Here is a 22,069-nt window from a genome sequence, read left to right as displayed (position 1 = left end):
TAGTCAACAGCTGTACAATACATAGAAAAATAACATACAGCCCCAGGCAGTTTTCAGCACGATTTTTACACAAACACATACGTATATATAGCGGGTAATTTTTGACCTCCACAAAAACATAGGCGTGGCATGCAGTGCAGGCAATGAAGTTGCAATGAAATTTTTTACCACAAAATAATCATTGTTTCGAGTTGAACGAATTTTGTACCCCACAAAAATTTGTTAGAGATACACTTTTCCTACACTTTTCCTATATTTGGCCTCTTGTCAAGTAGAGTATAGTATCACACTTTTTTCACTCATTCTTTGTCGTCACGACTAGTGTGTAAATTGGTTGTTTTGTTGTTAGTATCATATAGCGGGATATGCATGAGTGTGTTATTTTAATTTTCATACTGTAGGATCATCTGCTCAACCAGTGAGTACAGCTCTTCAACAGCTGATGGACACATGTCCGCTCACTACTGCCCAAGTCAACAGGGAAATCCAGCAAGAAGACGTATCATATTTGGCTCCCTGTTTCGATAATGTGGAGCTCTATGTCGATGCTATGAAATTAACCCCTGGCGAGCAAAGTAATGTCCAGTTGAAAAAAAATGAGAGTAACCACCTAGCTATGATTGAGTGTTTGAAAATCTGGAGAGGAAAACAGCGCTCACAAGCAACATTCAGGGCCCTTCTGGAGATGTTAGTAAAACTGAGAAAAGGGGAGATTGCTGACCTAGTCTGCCAGTACTTGAAAGTGAGTGTACCCCTTATCGTAGTGTCACCAAACCTTCCCAACACTGTGTCTTATGTGGGGAAGTTATGCCCATACCACTCAGTATATAGGTGCATGTGTGTGCGCATGCACTCTATGTGTGTCCCCCCTATACTGCATGGTGTTTCACTGTCAAACTGAAAACTGTACGTCCTACACCCACCAGTCATTGATATAAGGTTACTGAACTGTGATTAGCCACCCACACACTAACTCATTCTTTATTGCCTCCATGCACAGGAGCTGTGAGAAGGTGCACGTAATACAGCACTCCATATCGACTGTAGATATATCAGAACAGAACTCTTAGATTAGCTTTATCCCTAATGTGTGGTTATTATTGTGTACGTGTGTTTTGTACATTGCGTGTTGAAAATGAATTATAAAAACTGTTCGATATCCCATAATTATGTGCAACGAACCAAGTTGAAAAAGCTTCTTATTGGATTTCCCGCAGTTACTTTTGATTTTTAATTTCCCTCACGGTGCCATTCAGAGCAGTATATATATACTGTCACTAATACCACAGCACTGTCTGTACCACACACTGGTACGTAGAGCTGCAATAAGGCTACGCCCCCGCTTCCGGAAGCAATTAAAAGTTGGAGGCGAGTACAACTTATAAGAAACAGGCAAGAGAATATTATGCTGGCTAGCTATAGCTGTGTGTTTAATATCTCTGCAGTCTGTGTTTGAACGATTAGTTTGTAGGGTCTCCACGAGTAAAAGTATTTTATCAACAGATCTGGGGTATTTAATATCTGCATACATCCTACCCTATAGGCTATACCAGTTGAGTTGTTGTGTAGATTAATGTGCCATGATAAACGTTAAACACAGACAGACACAGCAGAGACATAGCTAGCTAGCTAGCTATTAGTGCTGCATAATAACATGCTCTTACTTGTTTCTTATTAAAGCACATGTGATTGAGCAGAAGCCAGACAACTGCAAAAGCAGAGCAAACTGCAAAACCAGAGATACAAAAGAAAGGGGATTGGAAACGACCGCCCACGCCCTATGTAAAAGGACTGACATCCGGTGAAGCAGAGATACAAAAGAAAGGGGATTGGAAACGACCGCCCACGCCCTATGTAAAAGGACTGACATCCGGTGAAGCACTCCGTGTAATTATTGCGCTCGCAAATAATTACATGGAGGACTGCGCTACGGTTTTGTATCCCTGGTTTCTAGCTCTCCTATCCACTAGAGATCACTCAGGGCCTGGGAGATACTTGAGAGAAGTAAGCTTATACCACTGACAAGCTCTAAGTCCGTTGTCTTTACTCTGTTTCCAATTTTTTTGAGTTTAGCTTGAATTACTCTATGTCAACTTTTCTCTGTCCCTCCTGTGAAGTCAAAACAGCAAAGGACATTGCTTGACTTGGTTATTATGTATCTAAGTGCTACATAGAATGGCTTCATGCTATAAATAAGCTGTACTGTTCATAAACGTTTGCAGTATAGTCCTTTAAACTGCTTTAGTATACTTTTAGACACACCACGGGCCTGTCCCTCCTACGACTTCATAGTAAAGGCTATTTCTTCTTGCATAGCATTTATTTGTCTAGTAATAGTGGCTGCGTTGCTTAGTCGACTTTTTAGAGCTAAATTCTCTTTACTTTTTAGAAAAATCAACATTAAAAATGATCAATTTCACTGTTTCTATGTACAGCACATTGTAGAGCAGTCAAGACAGGTAATGAGCATGCTGACTATAAATATAATCCTTTGTAGTTTTAGCCACGCCCTATAACGCGGAATGCTTCACGCAAAAATTTCGTAAAAATTTCGTTTCCAATCCCCTTTCTTTTGTATCTCTGGCAAAACGAAATGCAAAAGTGAACTGCATGCAGAAGCATAGTTGAACTGTAGCCTCTATCCCAGGGCCGAGTTTTCGCTTTTATAACGGTTAGGCGAACAACTGGGCCTGGTACTAGTTGTCTGCGCATGCGTCAAATTTCATTGTATATTTGTGGTCAGCAAAAATATTTCAATAATCGAAATTTGTACACAGAAAATGCACAGAGTGAGTACACAAAAGATGCACATAGGGAGCTGCTTCACAAAGGCCTGGGGAGTTGCCAGTTGTGCTGCAGCACAATTACAGTGACCCAGGGCAACTTCAGGATGATTGAATGCCTTCAAATTACGTTTCAAAAAGATTTAGCAGGCTGCTGGACTTCTCTGATTCTAGGCCCCAACTCGTAACTCAGTTAAATTTTGCTTGAGAAAACGTAGATTCTCTTGATGTCTCTGAGCTACCCAGCAACGCTCGAATGAGCAGGTCATACTCCAGTCCTGTGAGTATAGGACAATATTAAAAGAAACCAAAGACGGTTAAACCCTTACCTCAAACTGTCCAGTCTCGTCCGTTAGTATAGCCAAGAGGAGCACTGTTGGGATAGCTGGATATTAGCCATTGCTCCTGTACAGAGAAGTAGACATTTTAAATACGTGTATATAGATCTATACATATTAAATTTCTCGTATTAAACAGGTTATAGTGTCATTGTCGACGAGCTGATGATGGCAGCACCAAGTTCTCTAGCTCACACTCTTCACTTGATCCACCATATTAATGATGAAACTATAGTCTACCTACATTCTTGCCAAACATGAACAAGACTTGATAGCATAGCCGGCCATAGGGCCCACACAAAAATATCTGACCTTAACAAGCTTGACAAAGCTTTATACCTCTTCCCTTGTTGTTCAGTCTTCAGAATAAGCTTCAGAGAAGAGAGAAGCTTCAGCTAAGAGCCATTCCAATCGATTCCAATAATGATAAAACGGGAACTGACTTCTAGTACACGATAGTACACGAATATAAATGTCACGAAAGTGAACGAGAATATCCATTCGTCAGAATCTGACAAACGACTGACGCATGCGCAGACAACTAGTACCAGGCCCAGTTGTTCGCCTAACCATTATAAAAGCGAAAACTCGGCCTGGGATCGAGGCTAAGTTGAACTGCAGAAGAGAACTGCAAAAGTGAACTGCAGAAGCGAACTGCAGAAGCGAACTGCAGAAGCGAACTGCAAAAGCGAACTGCAAAGTAAACTGCACGGTGAACTGCAGAAGCGTAGTTGAACTGCAGAAGAGCAGTTGAACTGCGAAATGAACCGCAAATGAAAAATGGAGTATAGGTGTGTACCTCAGGGCCACCGTACATTTGAGTCATTGGGCTCTCCCTTTTCGCTTTTTACCCAGAATAATGCATGTACAGCATGATATGTTTTAGGGAGTCATTTGAGTCATTAGAGTCATACAAAAGAATGGATCACTTGCAAGTGATTGGCCAAGCCAGTAACAACAGTACAATAACAGAATAATGAATGCTTAAAATTAATGAATGTTTAATAAACCCCATAACCCTATTGCAGTCATATCATGGTTGAAACCAGGCAGAGATAATCTAGCCGAAGAGGCTGTATAAAATGCACTGGTTTCAACCTGTTAGCAACTTGTCTCAGAACATATACACGTTTAGCAGAAGATAGTTTGCTAGACGACTGATAAGACAATATTATATAGGCTGAGGTGCATGCATGTATGGCATTTAGTGGTTAAGCGAGAGCATATTAAATGGAACCATGCATATAGTTATAAAACAGCTATAGAGATATCTATATTCAAGGGGAATGGAAAATAGAACTGCATCATGGTCTGAGTAGTAAACATCAGTAACGTTTGTATCAACACGCTCTGGTTCTGGGCTATTGCAATAGACATGGTCTATAAGAGTATACGATTGTGTCTGTAGTGGGAGTGTGTATCAACTGAGAAAAACCATGATCAAGCATTAACGTTTCTAATTGTGAATTTGTGTTGGTAAGAATGTCGACATTAATTAAAGTCACCTAGGACAATGGATATCATAGGAAGGCTTTGTATAGATGACTAGGGCACGCATAATGTTTAAAACACTTTTAGAAACAGTTGGAGATCTGTAGACCAGAGTTAAATGAATGTGTTTGCCATTAAGTAGTCCAAGCACAGCACACATTATTTCTATTGGATATTGAACATCATCTTGTTCGAAACTGTAAAATTCAATTAGTTCAATAGTTGATGGCAAGCTATAATCAAAACCCCATGCACCTTTTCTATCACCAAACGCTCTATCAAGTCTAATACATGCACTGATGGGTTTTGTGTGTATTACTGGACTTTCTATAATTCAGACTGTAACCAAGTTTCAGTAAAACAGTGAATCATAGCTGAAGTAAACAATTGGTCACATTTAATGTATGGTACTTTAGGTAGAAGTGATCGAACATTGAGTAATGCAATGATGATATGATCCTCGGGACATAATATGTATACAGACAATGGGCTCAGTACCATATCATTTAATCTAGACATTTCAGTCTTAACGTCATCACTCGCTTTAATAACCTTCTCATTAAAGTTCAATACATGCAAGCCTTCAAGCTTTTTAACACGACTGAATGCTACATAGGCTTGACCAGAGCTAAAACGGCTACCTTTCATGTCAACCACAATTTCATCGAGTGTTAAACCTTGTACCTTGTGTATATAGTAGTGGCCCAAGCTAGAGTCAATGGGAACTGTAACCGAGTAATTTCAGAACCTCGTTAACCTTTAGCTTTAAAAATAGCTTCGTGTTTTACTAGTGGAATAGCAGTTGGGAACGTTTGCAAAAATTGACTACCTTGTCTGGCCTTAGCTCCTACATTAGGGTGATCAAAATTTACAAGAATGTGTGTAACCTTACCAGCAGCCATCACTATATCGACTATTTCACCTCTAGCACCATTCACTAGCCCATCTGCTACCAATTGCAACTTTCAAAACACAATGTAGGCCACTAGTTTCTGATCTCTTGTCAGACAGGGTTGACAGGTTGATGTGGCTATAGTTTGACCATGCAGCTCTAGAATCACGAGACTTTATAGAGTATTGCTGATTTTCTGGAACCAAGGCATTCAACATGGTCATGTTACGCTCATCAACGTCAGCATTGAGTCTATACACATGTAGAGCATGGTTTGGGTAATTGGGCATTTGAGGAGTAATTTCCCTAGACTTGAGCACATCGATGTCATTGTCATTGTGTGTATAGCAGTTCTAATCCTACACAGAAGTTCACAAAATACGAAGTCTCACCCTTTTGTCTCATAATCTCATCTAGCTCAATCATTTGAAATTCATCTAACCATAATGAACCCAAGTTGTATATAGTTTAGCATAACTATCATTGACGACACTAAAAAAACAGGTGTTTGACAGACGGGGGGTAATTGAAAAAAGTCTCCTACTGCTAATATACTGACACCACCAAAGGTACTCCTATCCGGCATGACAGCTTTGATTTGTTCTAGTATCATAGGTTCTAGTGGAAGTGGGGAAAACTGGACCTGATAATCATGCAGGTCCAGCTTTCCACTAGAACCTATGTCTTGCAGCTATGTCTTGCAGCCAAAAACGGACACATCATACTGTACTAGCTTTTCAATGTCCACTGTTCATATAATAATATAGGTTTTAATAATTTGGTTTGAAATGACCTTTTCAAAGCATGGCATTAGAATTTTCCCAAACTACAAGTCCAAAATCATGTACGGTACTCGTAATGACCTATCGTAAATGTTTGATCTTCAGATGCAGTCATAAAAATTATCATCCCATCCATGCAGTACATTCTACTCACTGTAGGTCACTGATGATACAAAAAAATAGGCACAAAGGCTACGTGGAACTGATGCTAAAACACATTTCAAAGACTAGATCAACAACCAAATATTTGTTTTAAGGATCAATATTATTAGTTCTGAATCAATTTACGAACAACAAGAATAAAAGCGTTGCATAATCTATAGGTACGGTATTTTAGTGTTCTCTAACAGTTCACAGTTGCATGTTGATATCTGCTTTTTCCATTCTTCAGCTGTCGTGAGGTCGAACACTTTTTCGTTAACTGTTGCAATGAAGAAACAGCCGGGCTTGAGAACACGGAGGATGTTTGGCAAACATTCCAGGCCACAATGTCCGATCCCAAACACATGCACCAACACAGATAACACTGTCAAAACTATTGGCTTCGTATGGCAGTTCCTCTTTCAGGTTGATGACTTGCAGCTCGGTGTAAATTCCTTTCGATTTTGCTATCTTCAACATCTCAGTGCTAATGTCACCACCATAAAGCTGAATTGCTTGTGGAGTTGATATAGAATTTAAAAGCAATTCACCAGCTAGGCCAGTTCCGCATCCTGTATCAAGAATTTTGTGCTTTTTTCCAACATCATTTTGAACAACACTACTGTATCCAGAGTAGTTCATACAATTTACATCAACTTCATAGCTGCTTGCCTGCCGAAGTTGCCCCCTGGTCGTAAGCAATTGATCCACCATCTTCTGCAATGACCTTGCAAGATGGTGTTTGTAGTGAGGAAACGATCTGAAGATGGGCAAGGGGAAGATTGCTGCTCAAGTGAGCCGTCATTTTAACAGCGATATATTCATATAAATGTATGCTTGTTTTCCATGTAGTGTATATAGTCATGCTGCTATCGGAGCATACAAGCAACTGATGAGTACCCAACCTGCAGCTGAGGTATGTACATAGTTATGTGTGAGATATGTGTAATGGGTGTGTGAGGGTTGAGTGGGCGGATGTTGGGTGTGTGAGGGGGCGGGGGTAATGTGATTTTTGCATAATTTATGATTTGTCCTCTCACACAGGTGGTCAGTCATTGGGAGAACACAGGGTGTACAAAGGTCGTTGTCAAGACTCCTGACGAGCAAACATTGTAAGTATACCGTGTACTAGTAGCGTATACTTATCTGCCCCTCCCCCTCCAGACTGGATGTGAGGCAACATGCTAGGGAGTTAGGTCTCAACACTCACGTTGTGAGGGATGCTGGACGCACTCAGATCGCACCAGGCTCTAAGACAGTGCTCTGTATTGGACCAGGTGAGGGTATATACTAGCTACAGGTGTTTTGTTATCTAATGCACTCTACTGTTCATATGATATTTTGTGTCATTACTTGTGTAGTACTATGCCCTCAACTATAACACAATTATAGACTTTTGCAATTCATGCCCATGATCTAACTGCTTTAGGTCCCACTTTTCATTGGCTAACTAAGCTACAATGTACCATGGTGAAAAATGCCAAATTGAATCACATCATTTGAAAGAAGCTTTGAAATTGGATCAACAATACTAAAGTTATGGCTGTTCAACTATAGAAAGAGACCTTTCAAAAGGTGTCATCAATGATTCATATTTAGATTTTGCGAATTTCGGCCAAATACATGTACCAACATTACATCACTAGCTATCCTCTATCCTCAAGCAATAATTATAATATGGTTACCGGGAACTATTGCTCATGGTAGTTCTCTGCTAAACACACTCAAGTGGGATCTAATTTGCGTCAACTATACTTGTGTAGTAGTCACATGTTTCCCCACACACATGCAGGTCCAGTGGAAAAGGTGGACACGACAACAGGACACCTTAAACTGTTATAGCCGTAGAATATAATAACAGTACTACATGTATTTATTTTGTGACTTTTTTATGTGAATTTTACATTGGAAAGAATATTAATATTAACAAAACACAATGATTGTCAAGAGTTGGTGTCCATGGTATCACTCTCTACTGGTGGCTCGGGTTGCTCAGGTTGTGGACAGGGCAGAGCGGCCACTCTCTCCAGTAGAGCAGTCGTCTCCTCTTCACTCAGACGCTCCTCCATCTCTTCAACTAACTGGGTACAGAGAGAGAGACACTCATCAATTATTAGGAAGTCCCTTGCATGGAGCTGGTGGCAATTGCACAAAATGGTACAAAACTATGCAAATTCAGTTGGGGGTGTTTTCAGACACAGTACGATCATTAGGGTCGTCGTGGCAATACACACATTAGTAAACTCACCAGCTGCAACTCCACTTGTGTGACTGGTCTCAGATTCAACAGCTGCAGTTTCTCAGCTCTATAAATGGATAGGACTATGAAGATAGTCCTCTAAAATACTAAAATAAATGGTAGTTTAAGCTCACTTTGTTAACTTGACTAATTTTAGGTCGTTTAGGAAGTCTTTGATGATCTTTGCATCCTGTCAGGCATTGTGAATCACATGATATGCCTACACACTATACTGTACCTGTAGTGCACACGGAGTCTTGGACAGATACTCGTTGGTCTAAAATTTGAATAGTTTAACGAAGAGAAAATCAGACAAAAATGTATCACTCACTTCGTATGTGATTGTGGCAAGGTTTTGTGCTCGACCGTTTGGTTTCTTTCCCTTTGTATTTGTCTGTAAGCTTGCCAGGAGGTCGTGCACCTGTTGTGGGCGAGATCGAGAATGATGTGACATGACGACTTGTTCACTAGTAGCTAGCTAGTGTTCTTACCTCAAAGTTTGAGAGCATAGCCACATTCTTGTCAATACTGCATGGAACAAAATAGTCAGATTATTACAGAACACACAAGAAGAGATTTACATTTCCATTGTGATGATATCTCCTATTGCACAGGCCACATGGCATTTGATCCTATCGCCACACCCCTTTTAGATCTTATCTCGCTAGTGCTGTCTCTTTTCCTAAGCCCTTCACAAGCAGCTCTAGCTGTCATCAAGAGCGTCTACATCTACGCTGCAATAAAGATGGACTCTGTGAGGGCAGTTTCTTTCCCTCAAGACACAAGCAGGGCCGCCTCTGTACTCAGTAAGTTGCTAGGACCAGCCCCACCCCCTTTTCTGCAACCACCATGACATGTACAATACACTTCACCAGGAAATAGAGAAACAGATGACATTTACAATGGTGACCTCTCGCTCAAGCAAGAGCCACTCTACAAAACTGTCAGGATCTATATCTCCTCTGAACTTTCAGGTCAGCAGCTGACTCAAAGTTGAAACTAGAAGAATATACTCTGTATCATTATTCTCATTGTCTCAGACTCCATTGTCGAGAAAAGACATTTGGCCGCTCATGTGTACCCTCGATTACGTCAGTTCTGCCATTTTCTGGGACTGCAATGCGTAGTTGTGGACCTGTTTCGAGAGGTACCGTCCACCATGCCCCTCCCCACACCCCAGGCCCTTAGCGACAGCATGGCCTACGAGCTGGAGACAAGAGGGTTACTGGAAATGGCCAGAGACGAAATCAAACTCTGTCAGGAAGTGTCAGTGGGTCCAACCTTTGTGGTAAGATTGTTTTTTCGATAATTTAAACATTTCTCCTCTTCCCCCATTTCAAACTATTCACTCCTGTAACGTAAAGCCACTGTAAAAGTTATTATAGTATTTTGTCGATTTGTCTATAGACTCTGCTGGCTCAGAGGTACGGCCACAAGGCTCTCCACAAACATATTCCAGAGAGAGATTTCAAATTGTTGCTAGCAGCCATTGACGATCACAGCATGAGACAGCTGGTGACTCAATGGTACAGGCAAGACACAAACGCCCTCCCTCCACAGTATGTCCTGCAGTCTCGTAGTGGAATGTAAGCTCCTGTGTGTACAGTAACCTCGGATGTGTGTTGATGACTGTTTACTGCACTCTAGGTCTCATGAGGAATGGAAGTCCATCCACCAGTCACTGTCCAGGACCACCAGGAAGGCAGCAAAGGTGGCTCTCGGTAAAGACATCTCCAAAGCTCAACATTATACCATGTCAGGTATGTGAACCAAAACATGTAGAATATTCCATTCTTGACAAATAAACATGGGCTGTTACTGGTGATCAAATCATCTCCCCCCTCCATTTGCAGTGATCGAAGAGGAGGTATGCCTGGGAATATTCAACATGACCAAGGATCCAAACCAATCCTGTCTGTGGCTCAAACGCACGTTCACAGATCTCCAGGAGCAGCGGCCATCAGGCGACCGGATGTTGGCCGCCTACACTGACCTGGTGGAGGGGAAGAGAGGGGCGGAGTTTGATCAAGAGACACTCAAGATACTGAACCATCTCAAGGAGGCCAGGATGCCAGCCAAATATGTGGGGTGAGTACATACAGTCTCTCTCTATCTACCAGGGCATTGTATTCATTGTATTTAATAATAATTAATGTAGTCTGCTGTAGAGCTATAACCTAGCTGCGTGGCATTCATTAAGCTTGCCTAGTGAAATAAATTATAGCTATATTATTCACAATAATTAAAGGCTTAATTGCCTATAATTAAAGGTATTAACAACTGGATTTGTGTGTTGACAGACTTGATTCTACCAACATCTTTGAGTTCTCCCTGAAGTGGGCTAAGGGCAAGGGAGTGGACACAGAGACACACACTGACCATCTCACCCAGCTCACAGAGCAGCTACTCACTGCCCTACAGTCTATGGTTACCAGTGGTTTCACTGGACACCTGCAGAATAGCGATGGTGTGACCCACGAGATTCTCTGCCATGCCAGCTACTGCAAGAGGAAGAGTCTCGGGTTTATGGTGAGCTCATTGAAACCTTTATGATTGAACTTTCCAGTAGAAAAATAGGATAAAAAATAGGATAAAATAGTCCCATAAAAGTACATGAAATGTGGTCCTATAAACAGGAGTAAGTCTAAATTTACTGCTTTTCAAAAATTATGTGTACTCATATGATACATTTTTCTTATAATAGGATCGACCACCTATCACCTCCCGTATTCTTGACTACCTTGGAGGTTTGTCGATGACTCCTCTCGTCCTGCACGGGTGTGTGGGTAGTGGTAAGACTAGCCTGATGGCGGGGGTAGCTTGCATGCTGGGAACTGTTAGTTCCCTCAAGAGAGCAGCCATCGTGTTGCGGTTCATCAGAGCCACACCTAATGCTCAATGTGTGAGACATCTTCTACTGGACATCTGCAAACAAGTGAGAGAGACCAGTTCTATATTCACTATGTGTGCATTGTGAGTGTGTGCTCTGTCTACAGCTTCGTGTTATATACAAGCAAGAGATCGTTGAATTGCCGAATGGTTACAGACCACTTTGTGAGGCTTTGCGTCGATTGTTAGCATTTTCCTCGAGCGATAAACCACTTATTCTGCTATTGGATGGTGTGGATGAGCTATCACCAGAAGATGGAGCTCTCGGGTTGTCATGGCTACCACTACACCTACCAGAGCACGTCAAGATTGTCCTGTCCACTTCCTCAGAAACAAAATACAGCTGTTTTCCCGTACTGCAGAGCCTGCTATCAACTCATCAGGAGAACTTCATTGAGGTAATTTAAAACGTTGATCTTTTGTTTGTGTGTGTGTGTAGTCCCATAGCCTAACTCCAACTGTAGGTAGCTGAGCTGAGTAGCTCTGATTGTAAGCAGCTGTTGAATCACTCGCTCAAAATAAGGGGGAGGATGCTAACAGGAACTCAGGAAAAAGTGGTCCTTGATGCTTTTCTAAAGTATAGAAATCCACTGTATTTGCAGTTTCTTCTAAGAGAGGTCACCTTATGGCATTCCTACCAGTGGAACAGCAGTTGGACACCAATCGCTGACTTGAGCGGTGAGTTACGTACATAGATCTATTACTGTAACAGCACACACATACCCATGTACACACATACCCATGTACACACATACCCACTGTACACACATACCCATGTACACACATACCCACTGTACACACATACCCATGTACACACATACCCATGTACACACATACCCATGTACACACATACCCACTGTACACACATACCCACTGTACACACATACCCATGTACACACATACCCATGTACACACATACCCACTGTACACACATACTCAAATATTCACAAATCCATTGTAGGAATCACAAAGCAGTTTTTCAGTGATGTGGAGGACAGGTTAGGGAGGGTGTTTACGAGGAGTGCACTCGGCTACATCACGGCCTCAAGGGATGGCCTCACTGAAATGGAGCTCCTGGACGTGCTATCATGTGATGATGAGGTATGACAGTACATCATGTGATGATGAGGTATGACAGTACATGTAGTAGGCTAGCACTGTTACAATGGATGTCAGTTACTAAGTGTAATGTACATTATACGAAGCCGTAACATCACTTATCATACATTTTTTTATTTCCGATGTATTAATATCACTTTCTGTGAATCCTACTCAGGTGATGCAAGAGGTCAATCAAAAGTGGCGCCCACTCCACACCCCCACTACTGACACCCACACACTAACAGCCATCCCCCCGCTCCTCACGGCCATGTTCCATCGTGCCCTCAGGCCACTCCTCGACTACCACAGTGGGTGTGGGGGATCACTAGTCTTGCGTTGGTCCCATCACCACCTACACGAGGCTGCAGTCTCCGCCTACCTCTCCTACCCACCCACTGCTCAGGCTCGTTACAACACACTCGCCAACTACTTTGCAGGTGGGCTACTTCAGAGGACTGCTGACGAAACAGGTACAAGTAGCTATGTGTATTATGTGATCCTACACATTTTAGTAAACTCGAAGCTCCCGTTGAAAATAGTGTAATATTAATATGCTGCTTTTTGTTTATTTGTGCAGATGGAGAGAAGCTTCATTTTGAACAGCCGGTGGTTGTGAGTGATGAGCTGGGTCTATACAATGTTCGTAAGCTCCACTTACTGCCACACCTCCTAATGCTCGCCCGGAGACACTATGAGCTGCAGCGACTGCTGGTTGACTACGAGTGGCTGAAGGCGAGTATTGTCAGTATCTCTGTCCTGGATCTGGTGGCAGAGTTTGCAGCTGTGTTACCACTAGTGCCGTTAGCCAGGTGAGGAGCAGTTGTGATGTCATTTTGTAATGTAGAGGTAACGTACATGCAGTGTGCTTTACAGACAATAATTATTGCAATCAAATTCTTCTGCACATACAGTAAATGAAAACCATGCATAAGAAGCTTTGAAGATATAGCTATTATCAGGAGTACAATAAGATAACAACATAAGAATGCTATTACATGTATATTAACAGCTAGAGGTGTTTTGTGTTTTGAATTAATATTTTTCGTTTGGTATACTTACAGGAGTGCTGGTGCTAGTGATTCCCAGTATGAGCTAGTACTGTTGAGGGATGCCTTGAGCCAGTCAGTGGAGGCCCTGTGTCGTGACCAGCTCTGTCTATCCTCACAGCTACTGGGACGACTACTGCCACACGTTAGAGGCTCATCACCATGGCAATGGTACGCTTAGAATTGAATTTGTGTGCACCATAGAGAGAGGCTCATGAATTATACATTAAATTGTAGTTGTAATGTATGTAGCGTTAAATAGAACGCCATAACTTTAGTCTGTTTGTCCAATAACGTTAATTTTCTGAGAGGCCTTTCAGATAATTTGTTAAAATCGAAAATCTATTTTGGGCCTGCTTTTGGCAAAATACCATACATATAATTATAGTCTTTTTCCGAAAAATGTCCCGTTCCAAATTTGTGATTTGAGCATACCATATGAACGAGCTCCTTCTAAGCTTTCGGAAAATCATAAAACCGCTGAATTTGGAACAAAACTCTAGTACAGAGCCAACTCTAGTACTTACCTACCTACATGTACTCTTTGTACAGGCCCAACCTAAAAGGGATTTTGTTAAGAGCTTTTGATGACTACTGTCCAGCCATCACTCCCCTACACCCTCTCTACCACTTGCCTGGGGGGCCACTACTGGTCACCATGGAGGGACACAGAGGATTGATAACTAGCCTAGCATCCACTGTTGTACGTCGCTCGGCAGACAACAGTCTGTCAATGATTGTAATCAGCTCCTCTGAGGACAAGACACTGAAGAGTTGGGATGTAAAGAGCACCGGAGTGATAAAGACGTTTGATGGTCACACAGACAAAGTGCTGAGTGTAGCGCTCACCTTGAATGGCCGATATGCAGCATCTGGATCCGCTGACAACACCGTCAGGTCAGTGTTCTTAAGCTGCCTTTGAGTGCCTGTAACTTGAGTTTGAGTTCACTAAATTCTAAAGATGGATACTATTAACAATGTGTTTAGATCACTAGCTTTTTAGTCAAAATCCACCGTTTTTGAAGCAATAGCAAGAGCTTAGTTACGATTTTAAGATTGGGGGTTTCACCAATTATCTTTGTAGCAGATAGAATCTATTCCTTATTGCAGACATTGGCTTGTGGCTACGGCTGAGTGCCTGTGTGTGTTGAGGGGTCACAGGGGAGCTGTGAGTGCCGTGGTTCTTACCAATGATGGGCAGAAAATCATATCCGGGTCCTCAGACAAAACCATCAAAATCTGGAATACTGATATTGAGAGCAAGTAAGTTTCTTCATGTTTGTGTTAGCTATCGCATGGTGTCATAGCAACAAGGGTGTGCGTGGTGGTGAATCTTGCATCCACTTGTTAAGGTTACGGTATACAGTTCCCACCCACGCTCAAATTTGCGTGGGTGTTCAATGCAGTTCACTAGTAAAATGGCTCTCATCTGGCAATGGTCACTTGTCGTCAATTCTAAGCATCAGGAAACCCCTCCTTACCATATAGTCTGCTGTTTCTTATTATACGAATAAAGGGGCAGGGCGACTCGAAGAGTTTTTCCCAAGAGAGTAAGTTGAAACAAAGTTACGGCCATTTCTAGCTGTGTTTGTAGGCTAATAATGGCGACTGTAGAGTAGTAACAAGGATATATTTTTTGCTGTAAGGTCTCTATGAACAAAATCTCTTCGACTCGCCCTCCAGTAAGTCTTTAGGCATCGAATACTGGTCAGAAAGACAACCTAGAAGCTATGCAGCCAGCAAAATTTGACGACAAAATACTCAGTTTTTTCCAGCTGACCTCAGACCACTTCATTGGATTACAAGACATAGATACTTTTAGCTACAATAATAGCTAGCATTGTTTCATGTTCTCTTTTCATTGATAATCATTGCAAGTTACAAAAACAATGTAGTGATGAGAAATAAAGAAAATAAATATCTTATGAATTATTCATGAGCAATTAGTTTACCGTAACCTTAAAGCAGTTACTGTAACAGTGTTTTAATGGCAGTCATTTTGCTTCTACAGGAATGTAAGAAATATACCAATTATTGTATGAATCTCATTAAAACTAGAAACCACAATATGTTCAGACTGTAACATACTATAAATAGAGGAGAGTAAGTCCAACTTCTAGAGACTCTTTAGCCTCGGTCCCAGGCCGATTTTTTTTTAATAGAACGAAGTTGAAAAATACGGCCTGGTATTGATTGTATCTGGGCGTGGCAGGAACCGGAAACTAAAGCAGAGATTCTTCACATTTTGTTTCCTGCTTTTTTTCTGTAATACTAAAGGTGTACGTAGAGGCATTTTACTCCCGTAAAACTTACAGTAATGTAGCTCCGTGTCATGTTCTCAATTTATAGCTAGCTAGCTATGGCATGCAACGCGTTGTTTGTTTGAAGCAAGATGGCCTCACTCTCATGGCAGAACAGGCCAGGCTCTCAAGCTCCTGTTTGAGGGAAGGGACGTGTTTATCTGGTTCCCAACGGGGTATGGCAAGTCTCTCTGCTATATCAGTTGCTACCCTTTTTAATGGACTACAAGCTAGGTAGGACCAAGGCTCCTCCTGTTGACAAAAGTGTTGTTCTTGTTAATTGTCTCTCCCCTTGTATCTCTCGTCATGAGACTCATAATTGACCAGGCAGGAGTCTAAACAATAGAGGTGTTTCTGCTGCCATCCTCAGTAGCTCAGTAGCAATAAAGGAATCGACAAAAATTTGGTTGCCACTGCCAAAGAAGTGTCTTCTGGGAAGTATTTCCTGCTGTATACTGCCCCAGAGGCTGTTGTTGAAGACCACTGTTGGGAGGATTCATTTTTTGTTGTACCAGAGTCAATTTATTAAAAAACCACGCCCAGATCACGCCCAAATACAATCAATACCAGGCCTAGTAGGCGACCTAGCGTTCAATTGGAGACAGATCGGCCTGGGATCGAGGCTAGAGACTCTTGTGCACATTTTAAAAAGACAATTTTTGGAAGGACAACCAGTGGGGCGTCCTACTCTATATACAAACAAACAAACAAACATGAAAGTGATGCTGTGTGTCATCAATTGTATCTCGACATCTGAGAAAATTGGTTGAACTTTTTTTATCATCTTTGAAAACTAACGCTTAGGTTTTGCGATTTTATTTTTGAGAATTAATTATTTTTGCAAAGTGATCAACCCTCGCAAAGTTCGCATATGTTTGATGCTTGCAAAAAAATATTCTAGTAATACGATAAATTTGTGTACATACAGGAGGTCCAACATGTGTGTACAAGTGCTAGTGCATTGGCCTGGACGTTATCATGTGACCGCAATGACATCAACGCACTGAACTTGTAGTGATTCGTGCACGTATGTCAGACCTCCTCTGATGCAGAGGAGGATAGTCAGACCTCCTCTGCAGATAGTCCGAGTCAAAAGCTCTTAATCAAAATCTGCTTCTGATCATCTAATTTTCCTCTAAACTTTACTGTGGTTGGAGGTAACAAAGAAAGAGTAGACGATTGGAATGCAATTAAGATCCTTCGGAAGCAGATTTTAATGAGAACTTTTTATCCTCCTCTGATATATTATATACCGTATGACTAGAATGTTTTGCAAGCATCGAACATATGCGAACTTTGCGAGGGTTGATCAATTCGCAACAATAAAATAGCAAATTCTGGTAAATACACACAATCCGTGTCAGAACGCAATAGTTAGATCGCAATAGGTCAACATTTCTGCTGATTTGGCTCATTAATCGCAAAGGTTCTTCACCCACAAAGTATTCTAGTAATACGGTACGGTACATGGGTACATATAAATAATTTATTATGTGATTCTCATTCCGTATCACTCTCATTGTTGGACTGTAGCACGTATGGTCAGGTGATCTTCACGCTCACCTCTGAGACACTTTCTCCTCTAACGGCCCTCACCCTGTGTGAGGACGTGTGGGCGGTCGCACTGTGTGAGGACGGACGTATTAGCCTCACTGATATCATCTCTGGGGAGGGGAGGAGTGTGGTGGGCGGGGAAAGAGTCACTGCTATCACCACGGCAAGAGTTGAATGGTACATGTATATTCTCTGTATTACAGTATCAGTGATGTACCCAGAATAAGGTAGCTATTTTCTCAGTCCTCAATCTCAATATTCAACACTCACATTTTTATGTGGTAAACTAGGCCTAGGAGGTGTTGCATGTACTTGTGAGCATATCTCTGCAGTTACTAATATAGAGGTGTATAGAGAGGGGAATGTTTCATACTACCGTATATCAGGTATATTTCGAGGGTCATGTATAAACTTTCGTGGAATAGCAGCCTTTTTGCAGCATGCATGCATGTGATACTAAATTCATGTTCGCGGTACATGCTTAATCAGTGAAAACCTACCCGCTACACGGTATTATATTAATCATAGATCTACAAAAGTAAAAGTGTATCACTTGATGTTGCAAACTTTGTTTTAGTTTTACTCATGCATGTATGCTTCGTTTTCCCACAGGTTCAAGTATCTGTTGATAGGTACCCAATCTGGACAGGTGGTGGTGAGGGACTGGGTCTCCATGGAAACAAGTCGTGTCCTACAGCTGCCCAATGAGGAAGAGCCTGTACTAGCCATTGCAGCTGGTCATAAGGTGGTGGCTGCCTACAAACATATGTAAGTAGTCAACACTTCATTAGTACATGTATGTACAGTTAGCATACATGTCAGTATCAGTCCGCACTGGTCGTGAATCATGTACTGATATCACGGTATTAGTATATACCGTATAGTGGGTATAATTCGAGGGTATAAATTTTCGCGGATGTGCCTTTAGAAAGGTTTTCGCGGATTTAATTTTCGGGGAATAGCGCCTTTTTTGCAACATGCATGCATGGAATATTAAATTCGCGGTTCATGCCTAATCCGCGAAAACCACGAACATTTATACCCTCGAAATATACCCTCTATACGGTACAGCCTTAGGGTTAATTGTATGCTACTACAAGTACATGTAAGTATTTGGTACGCTAACGTTGCATTAGTTCTTTCTTTCTTTCCTTTAAAAACTTGGTGAGCATATATTCAAGACTACAGAATACATCTCTTACATGTAGTTTTAGTTAATTTTTAGTGAAGTGAAGTCATGACTTGATAGCCCATGCATAGAAGTCCAATTACATAGGTAATTACATAGGTTAGTATTGTTAACAATTAATACTCCATCTAATGACAACTGTGCCCCCTGTAGGGGGTTGGTTGTGTGGGACATTCTCTCCGGCTCGTACCTCTACTCCCTGACAGGGCAAGAGGGCGTGGCCCATACCTGCACTCTAGCGGACCAAGGAAACCTCCTTGTTACCGGTGGCGACGATCAACGTGTGCGGATATGGGACCTCAAGAGATCAGGTGATAACAAGACCACCACTCAACACAAAGGTGACGTCTTGTCAATAGCACTCTCTCCGTGTTGTAACTATGGCCTGTCTGCTGGGCTGGACTCCATGGTGATCATCTACGAACTGACAACGATGAGAATTATGAAGAAATTACGAGCCGAGGCTGTATCAAAAGTCTATGCTATGAGAGACGGGAAACATTTTCTGACCAGCTCGAGTGACGGATGTGTACAGCTTTGGGACGGAGAGAGAGGGGAGGTGGTGCAGGAGTTCAGTTGTTATGACGACGGTGTAACGTGTGTCGATGTCACGATGGATGCAGAGTTATTGGTGGTCGGTGGAGAAAGTGGGAAATTGACATTTTGGGGTGTGGCCAGCGGAGAGAAACTTAAGACTTTGAGTAGCCATAGCGATAGTGTTGTGTTTGTCTCATTTGCGAAAGGAACTGATTTCAACTACATTCTGTCAACTTGTCGGTCTGGTGAAGTTTGTGTTAGAAACTTCCTCACTGGAAAAGTTGTTCTACAAACTCATATCAACTCTTCTGAAATCACGTGTTCTGCTGTTAGTCCGAACGCTGCGCTCCTAGCTATGGGCTGTGAGGACACCACCTGTCGCATCATCAGCATCCCCTCAGGGCAAAGACTCGTAACACTAACCGGGCACAAACTAGCCGTGACGTCAGTGAGCTTCTTATCAAACAACACACAATGTCTGACAGGCTCCCTGGACAAAACGATACGCCTGTTCAATACCAGCACTGGAGAATGTTGTACTGTCTTCCAAACTGACCTCCCGATCACTTGTATTAGTAGTGACAGCCGAGGGGAGATGATAATGTACGGCACTGTTGGGGGGTGGGTGTCGATGGCCTATCACCAATTCAGTGCGAGCGGAGTCAACCCTATCGTAAAAGAATTGAAAGGAATAGCCAGTTCCTCTATGAGCTCGGCGAGCACGGAAAGCAAGACCAGCGTTGGTAGCCAAGGAACAGAGAATGCCGCTAGCGAGATTTTGGAAGCTGAAGAGCAATATGTGTATCCAATGGACGAGAAGGCAGCTGTATCTACTGCGGAATCTGCGGATTATCCAATCGACGTGGTGATTGAAGTTGTCAATGGCAACAGGAATGAAAGTCTCTCATCTTCCGAGAACTCCGGTAAAATTGAATGGCAGAAAAATAACATTTTACAAGTCACTACTACTGAAGATTTTTCTAGTGCTCCCTTGAATGATACTGACAAACTCAGTGCAAGCAGCAAGCAGGCGATGGAGGGCATGCAAGAACATGAACATTCTAGTAGGACTGACAGCGTACATGTAGTAAAGTCATCAGCTTGTCTGGTTTTGTGATTTTGATTGTTCGTGCATGAAATGTGTTTAGCATGCAGTGTTGTGTGTGTATGAAAACATTCATGGTCAGGTTTGCGTGACGTCACCACATACCACTATGCTCTGTTGCACTTTAGATCATTACGTGTAGATCCAGAGTCTAGCGCGTGTTGTGCCACAAATCCGAAATGCCTAAATGAAGAGCATTATGAGTGTGGCCATACATTCCATTGTTAAAATGCAAAGGTAAAATTATTGCGCACTTGCACTGACTGTAGTTTTGGTACAACTAATCTCGAGTTAAGATGAGTCAATACCACTGACAACAGAGTACAGTCTATATAATTTTTTTATAAGCTTATTATCTTTAGTCTAGCTAAGGTACTATGTACTGTGGCTCACTGTATCCGGCCATCCATCCTTTTCATGTCATTTTCAATCGAGTTTGTGCAGACCCACTGCTCTCTTTGTAATACGATCACAATAATGCTAATTCCTAGGTAGACTTTAGGGTGTGTATAGAGTGACTGGGCTAGCTTACTGTGGGTAAGTGTGGCTCAATGTGTGTTGCTGTTATCCTGTGAGACAGATCAGAGGTTTCAGGATTTGTGTTTAGTCTGAATGCATGGTTGACGCAAATTCTGAAACGAGTCTGTGCACTCTCCGTTAAATTTACAGTTCTTCTATTTCCAGCCATAGCTTCAGGGTATGTATAGAGTGACTGAGCCAGCTTACTGTGGCTCAATGTGTTGCTGTTATCCCGTGGATGAAGTTTCAGGATTTGTGTTAACGCAAATCCTGAACTACATTGTGCAGTCTCCTTTATATTTACAGTCCTTCTATTTCCAGCTATAGCTTCAGGGTATGTATAGAGTGGCTGAGCCAGCTTACTGTGGCTCAATGTGTTGCTGTTATCCCGTGGATGAAGTTTCAGGATTTGTGTTAACGCAAATCCTGAAACTACATTGTGCAGTCTCCTTTATATTTACAGTCCTTCTATTTCCAGCTGTAGCTTCAGGGTATGTATAGAGTGACTGAGCCAGCTTACTGTGGCTCAATGTGTTGCTGTTATCCCTTGGATGAAGTTTCAGGATTTATGTTGACACAAATCCTAAAACAAATTTTGTACACTTTCTGTTAAATTTACAGTCCTTCTATTTCTAGCCATTGCTTAATTCAGGGTGTGTATAGAGTGACTGAGCCAGCTTACTGTAGCTCAATGCGTTGCTGTTATCCTGAAACAAATTTTGTACACTTACACTTTATTTTATTTTATTTACGATCCCTCAATATGTTGCTGTTATCACGTGGATGAAGTTTCAGGATTTGCGTTAACGCAAATCCTGAAACGACTTTGTGCAATCTCTTTTAAATTTACAGTCCCTCCAGCCATGCTTTAATGCTTTGTGCATGCATTTAATTATGTCATGAAGACAATTAAACATACTAATTAATATGCATGAACGTCACACACATAATTATATGCATGGTAATTCCGCCCCAGGTCACAATCTTCACGAACATAAGACACTACTGCATCTCTGTATTGGAGCTTGTAAACCTATATTATTATTAGAGAGATCATTAATTTATAGAAATACAATATATACCTCTGGGATGAGGTAATTTGTGCAGATTGTGACATGTATTTGCCTATAGCCTGTTGAATTTGGCAATAGGTTGCAATCTTC

The 22,069-nt window shown here is 41.8% G+C and overlaps 5 protein-coding genes and 1 long non-coding RNA gene across 9 annotated transcripts in view; 4 read left to right on the top strand and 2 right to left on the bottom strand.

The window, feature by feature from the left end:
- Positions 1-4,514, bottom strand: part of LOC135339733 (triple specificity protein phosphatase PtpB-like) — an 87,886-nt gene extending 83,372 nt beyond the window's left edge. The window contains exon 1 of the mRNA XM_064535985.1: positions 4,510-4,514. The gene's annotated coding sequence lies outside the window, so the exon portion shown is untranslated. The remainder of the gene's footprint in view (positions 1-4,509) is intronic.
- The window catches only part of LOC135339653 (serine/threonine-protein phosphatase 6 regulatory ankyrin repeat subunit B-like), a 95,173-nt gene that overhangs the window by 47,879 nt on the left and 25,225 nt on the right, over positions 1-22,069 (top strand). The window lies entirely within an intron of this gene.
- On the top strand, positions 7-1,167 carry LOC135339856 (uncharacterized). Its single transcript, XR_010396078.1, has 2 exons — positions 7-742; positions 1,001-1,167. It is a non-coding gene; the product is annotated as an uncharacterized LOC135339856 (long non-coding RNA).
- On the top strand, positions 7,194-8,356 carry LOC135340159 (peptidyl-tRNA hydrolase 2, mitochondrial-like). Its single transcript, XM_064536483.1, has 4 exons — positions 7,194-7,220; positions 7,472-7,539; positions 7,592-7,704; positions 8,220-8,356. Exons 1-4 carry the CDS (start codon positions 7,194-7,196, stop codon positions 8,267-8,269), a joined length of 258 nt encoding a protein of 85 aa, XP_064392553.1. The 3' UTR covers positions 8,270-8,356.
- On the bottom strand, positions 8,261-9,349 carry LOC135339829 (DNA-directed RNA polymerase III subunit RPC9-like). Its single transcript, XM_064536111.1, has 7 exons — positions 9,248-9,349; positions 9,158-9,194; positions 8,998-9,087; positions 8,905-8,943; positions 8,801-8,856; positions 8,676-8,733; positions 8,261-8,508 (listed from the first exon to the last, which is right to left on the bottom strand). The coding sequence occupies exons 1-7, from the start codon at positions 9,253-9,255 to the stop codon at positions 8,371-8,373; spliced, it is 426 nt and encodes a 141-aa protein (XP_064392181.1). The 5' UTR covers positions 9,256-9,349; the 3' UTR covers positions 8,261-8,370.
- On the top strand, positions 9,286-20,458 carry LOC135339635 (NACHT domain- and WD repeat-containing protein 1-like). Of its 2 annotated transcripts, none has more exons than XM_064535801.1 (19): positions 9,286-9,472; positions 9,542-9,640; positions 9,707-9,954; positions 10,074-10,252; positions 10,314-10,426; positions 10,520-10,754; positions 10,967-11,195; positions 11,371-11,601; positions 11,663-11,953; positions 12,020-12,233; positions 12,517-12,656; positions 12,832-13,093; positions 13,234-13,465; positions 13,718-13,873; positions 14,255-14,599; positions 14,813-14,965; positions 17,536-17,733; positions 18,169-18,324; positions 18,899-20,458. In XM_064535801.1, exons 1-19 carry the CDS (start codon positions 9,286-9,288, stop codon positions 20,397-20,399), a joined length of 5,169 nt encoding a protein of 1,722 aa, XP_064391871.1. In that variant the 3' UTR covers positions 20,400-20,458. The 2 variants fall into 2 exon arrangements, with proteins under 2 accessions (XP_064391871.1, XP_064391870.1); XM_064535800.1 differs by having other exon boundaries at positions 12,832-13,126.

Source organism: Halichondria panicea, chromosome 8 (assembly GCF_963675165.1).
Source record: "Halichondria panicea chromosome 8, odHalPani1.1, whole genome shotgun sequence".
Taxonomy (NCBI): Eukaryota; Metazoa; Porifera; class Demospongiae; order Suberitida; family Halichondriidae; genus Halichondria; species Halichondria panicea.
This window is presented reverse-complemented; position numbering and strand designations above follow the sequence as displayed.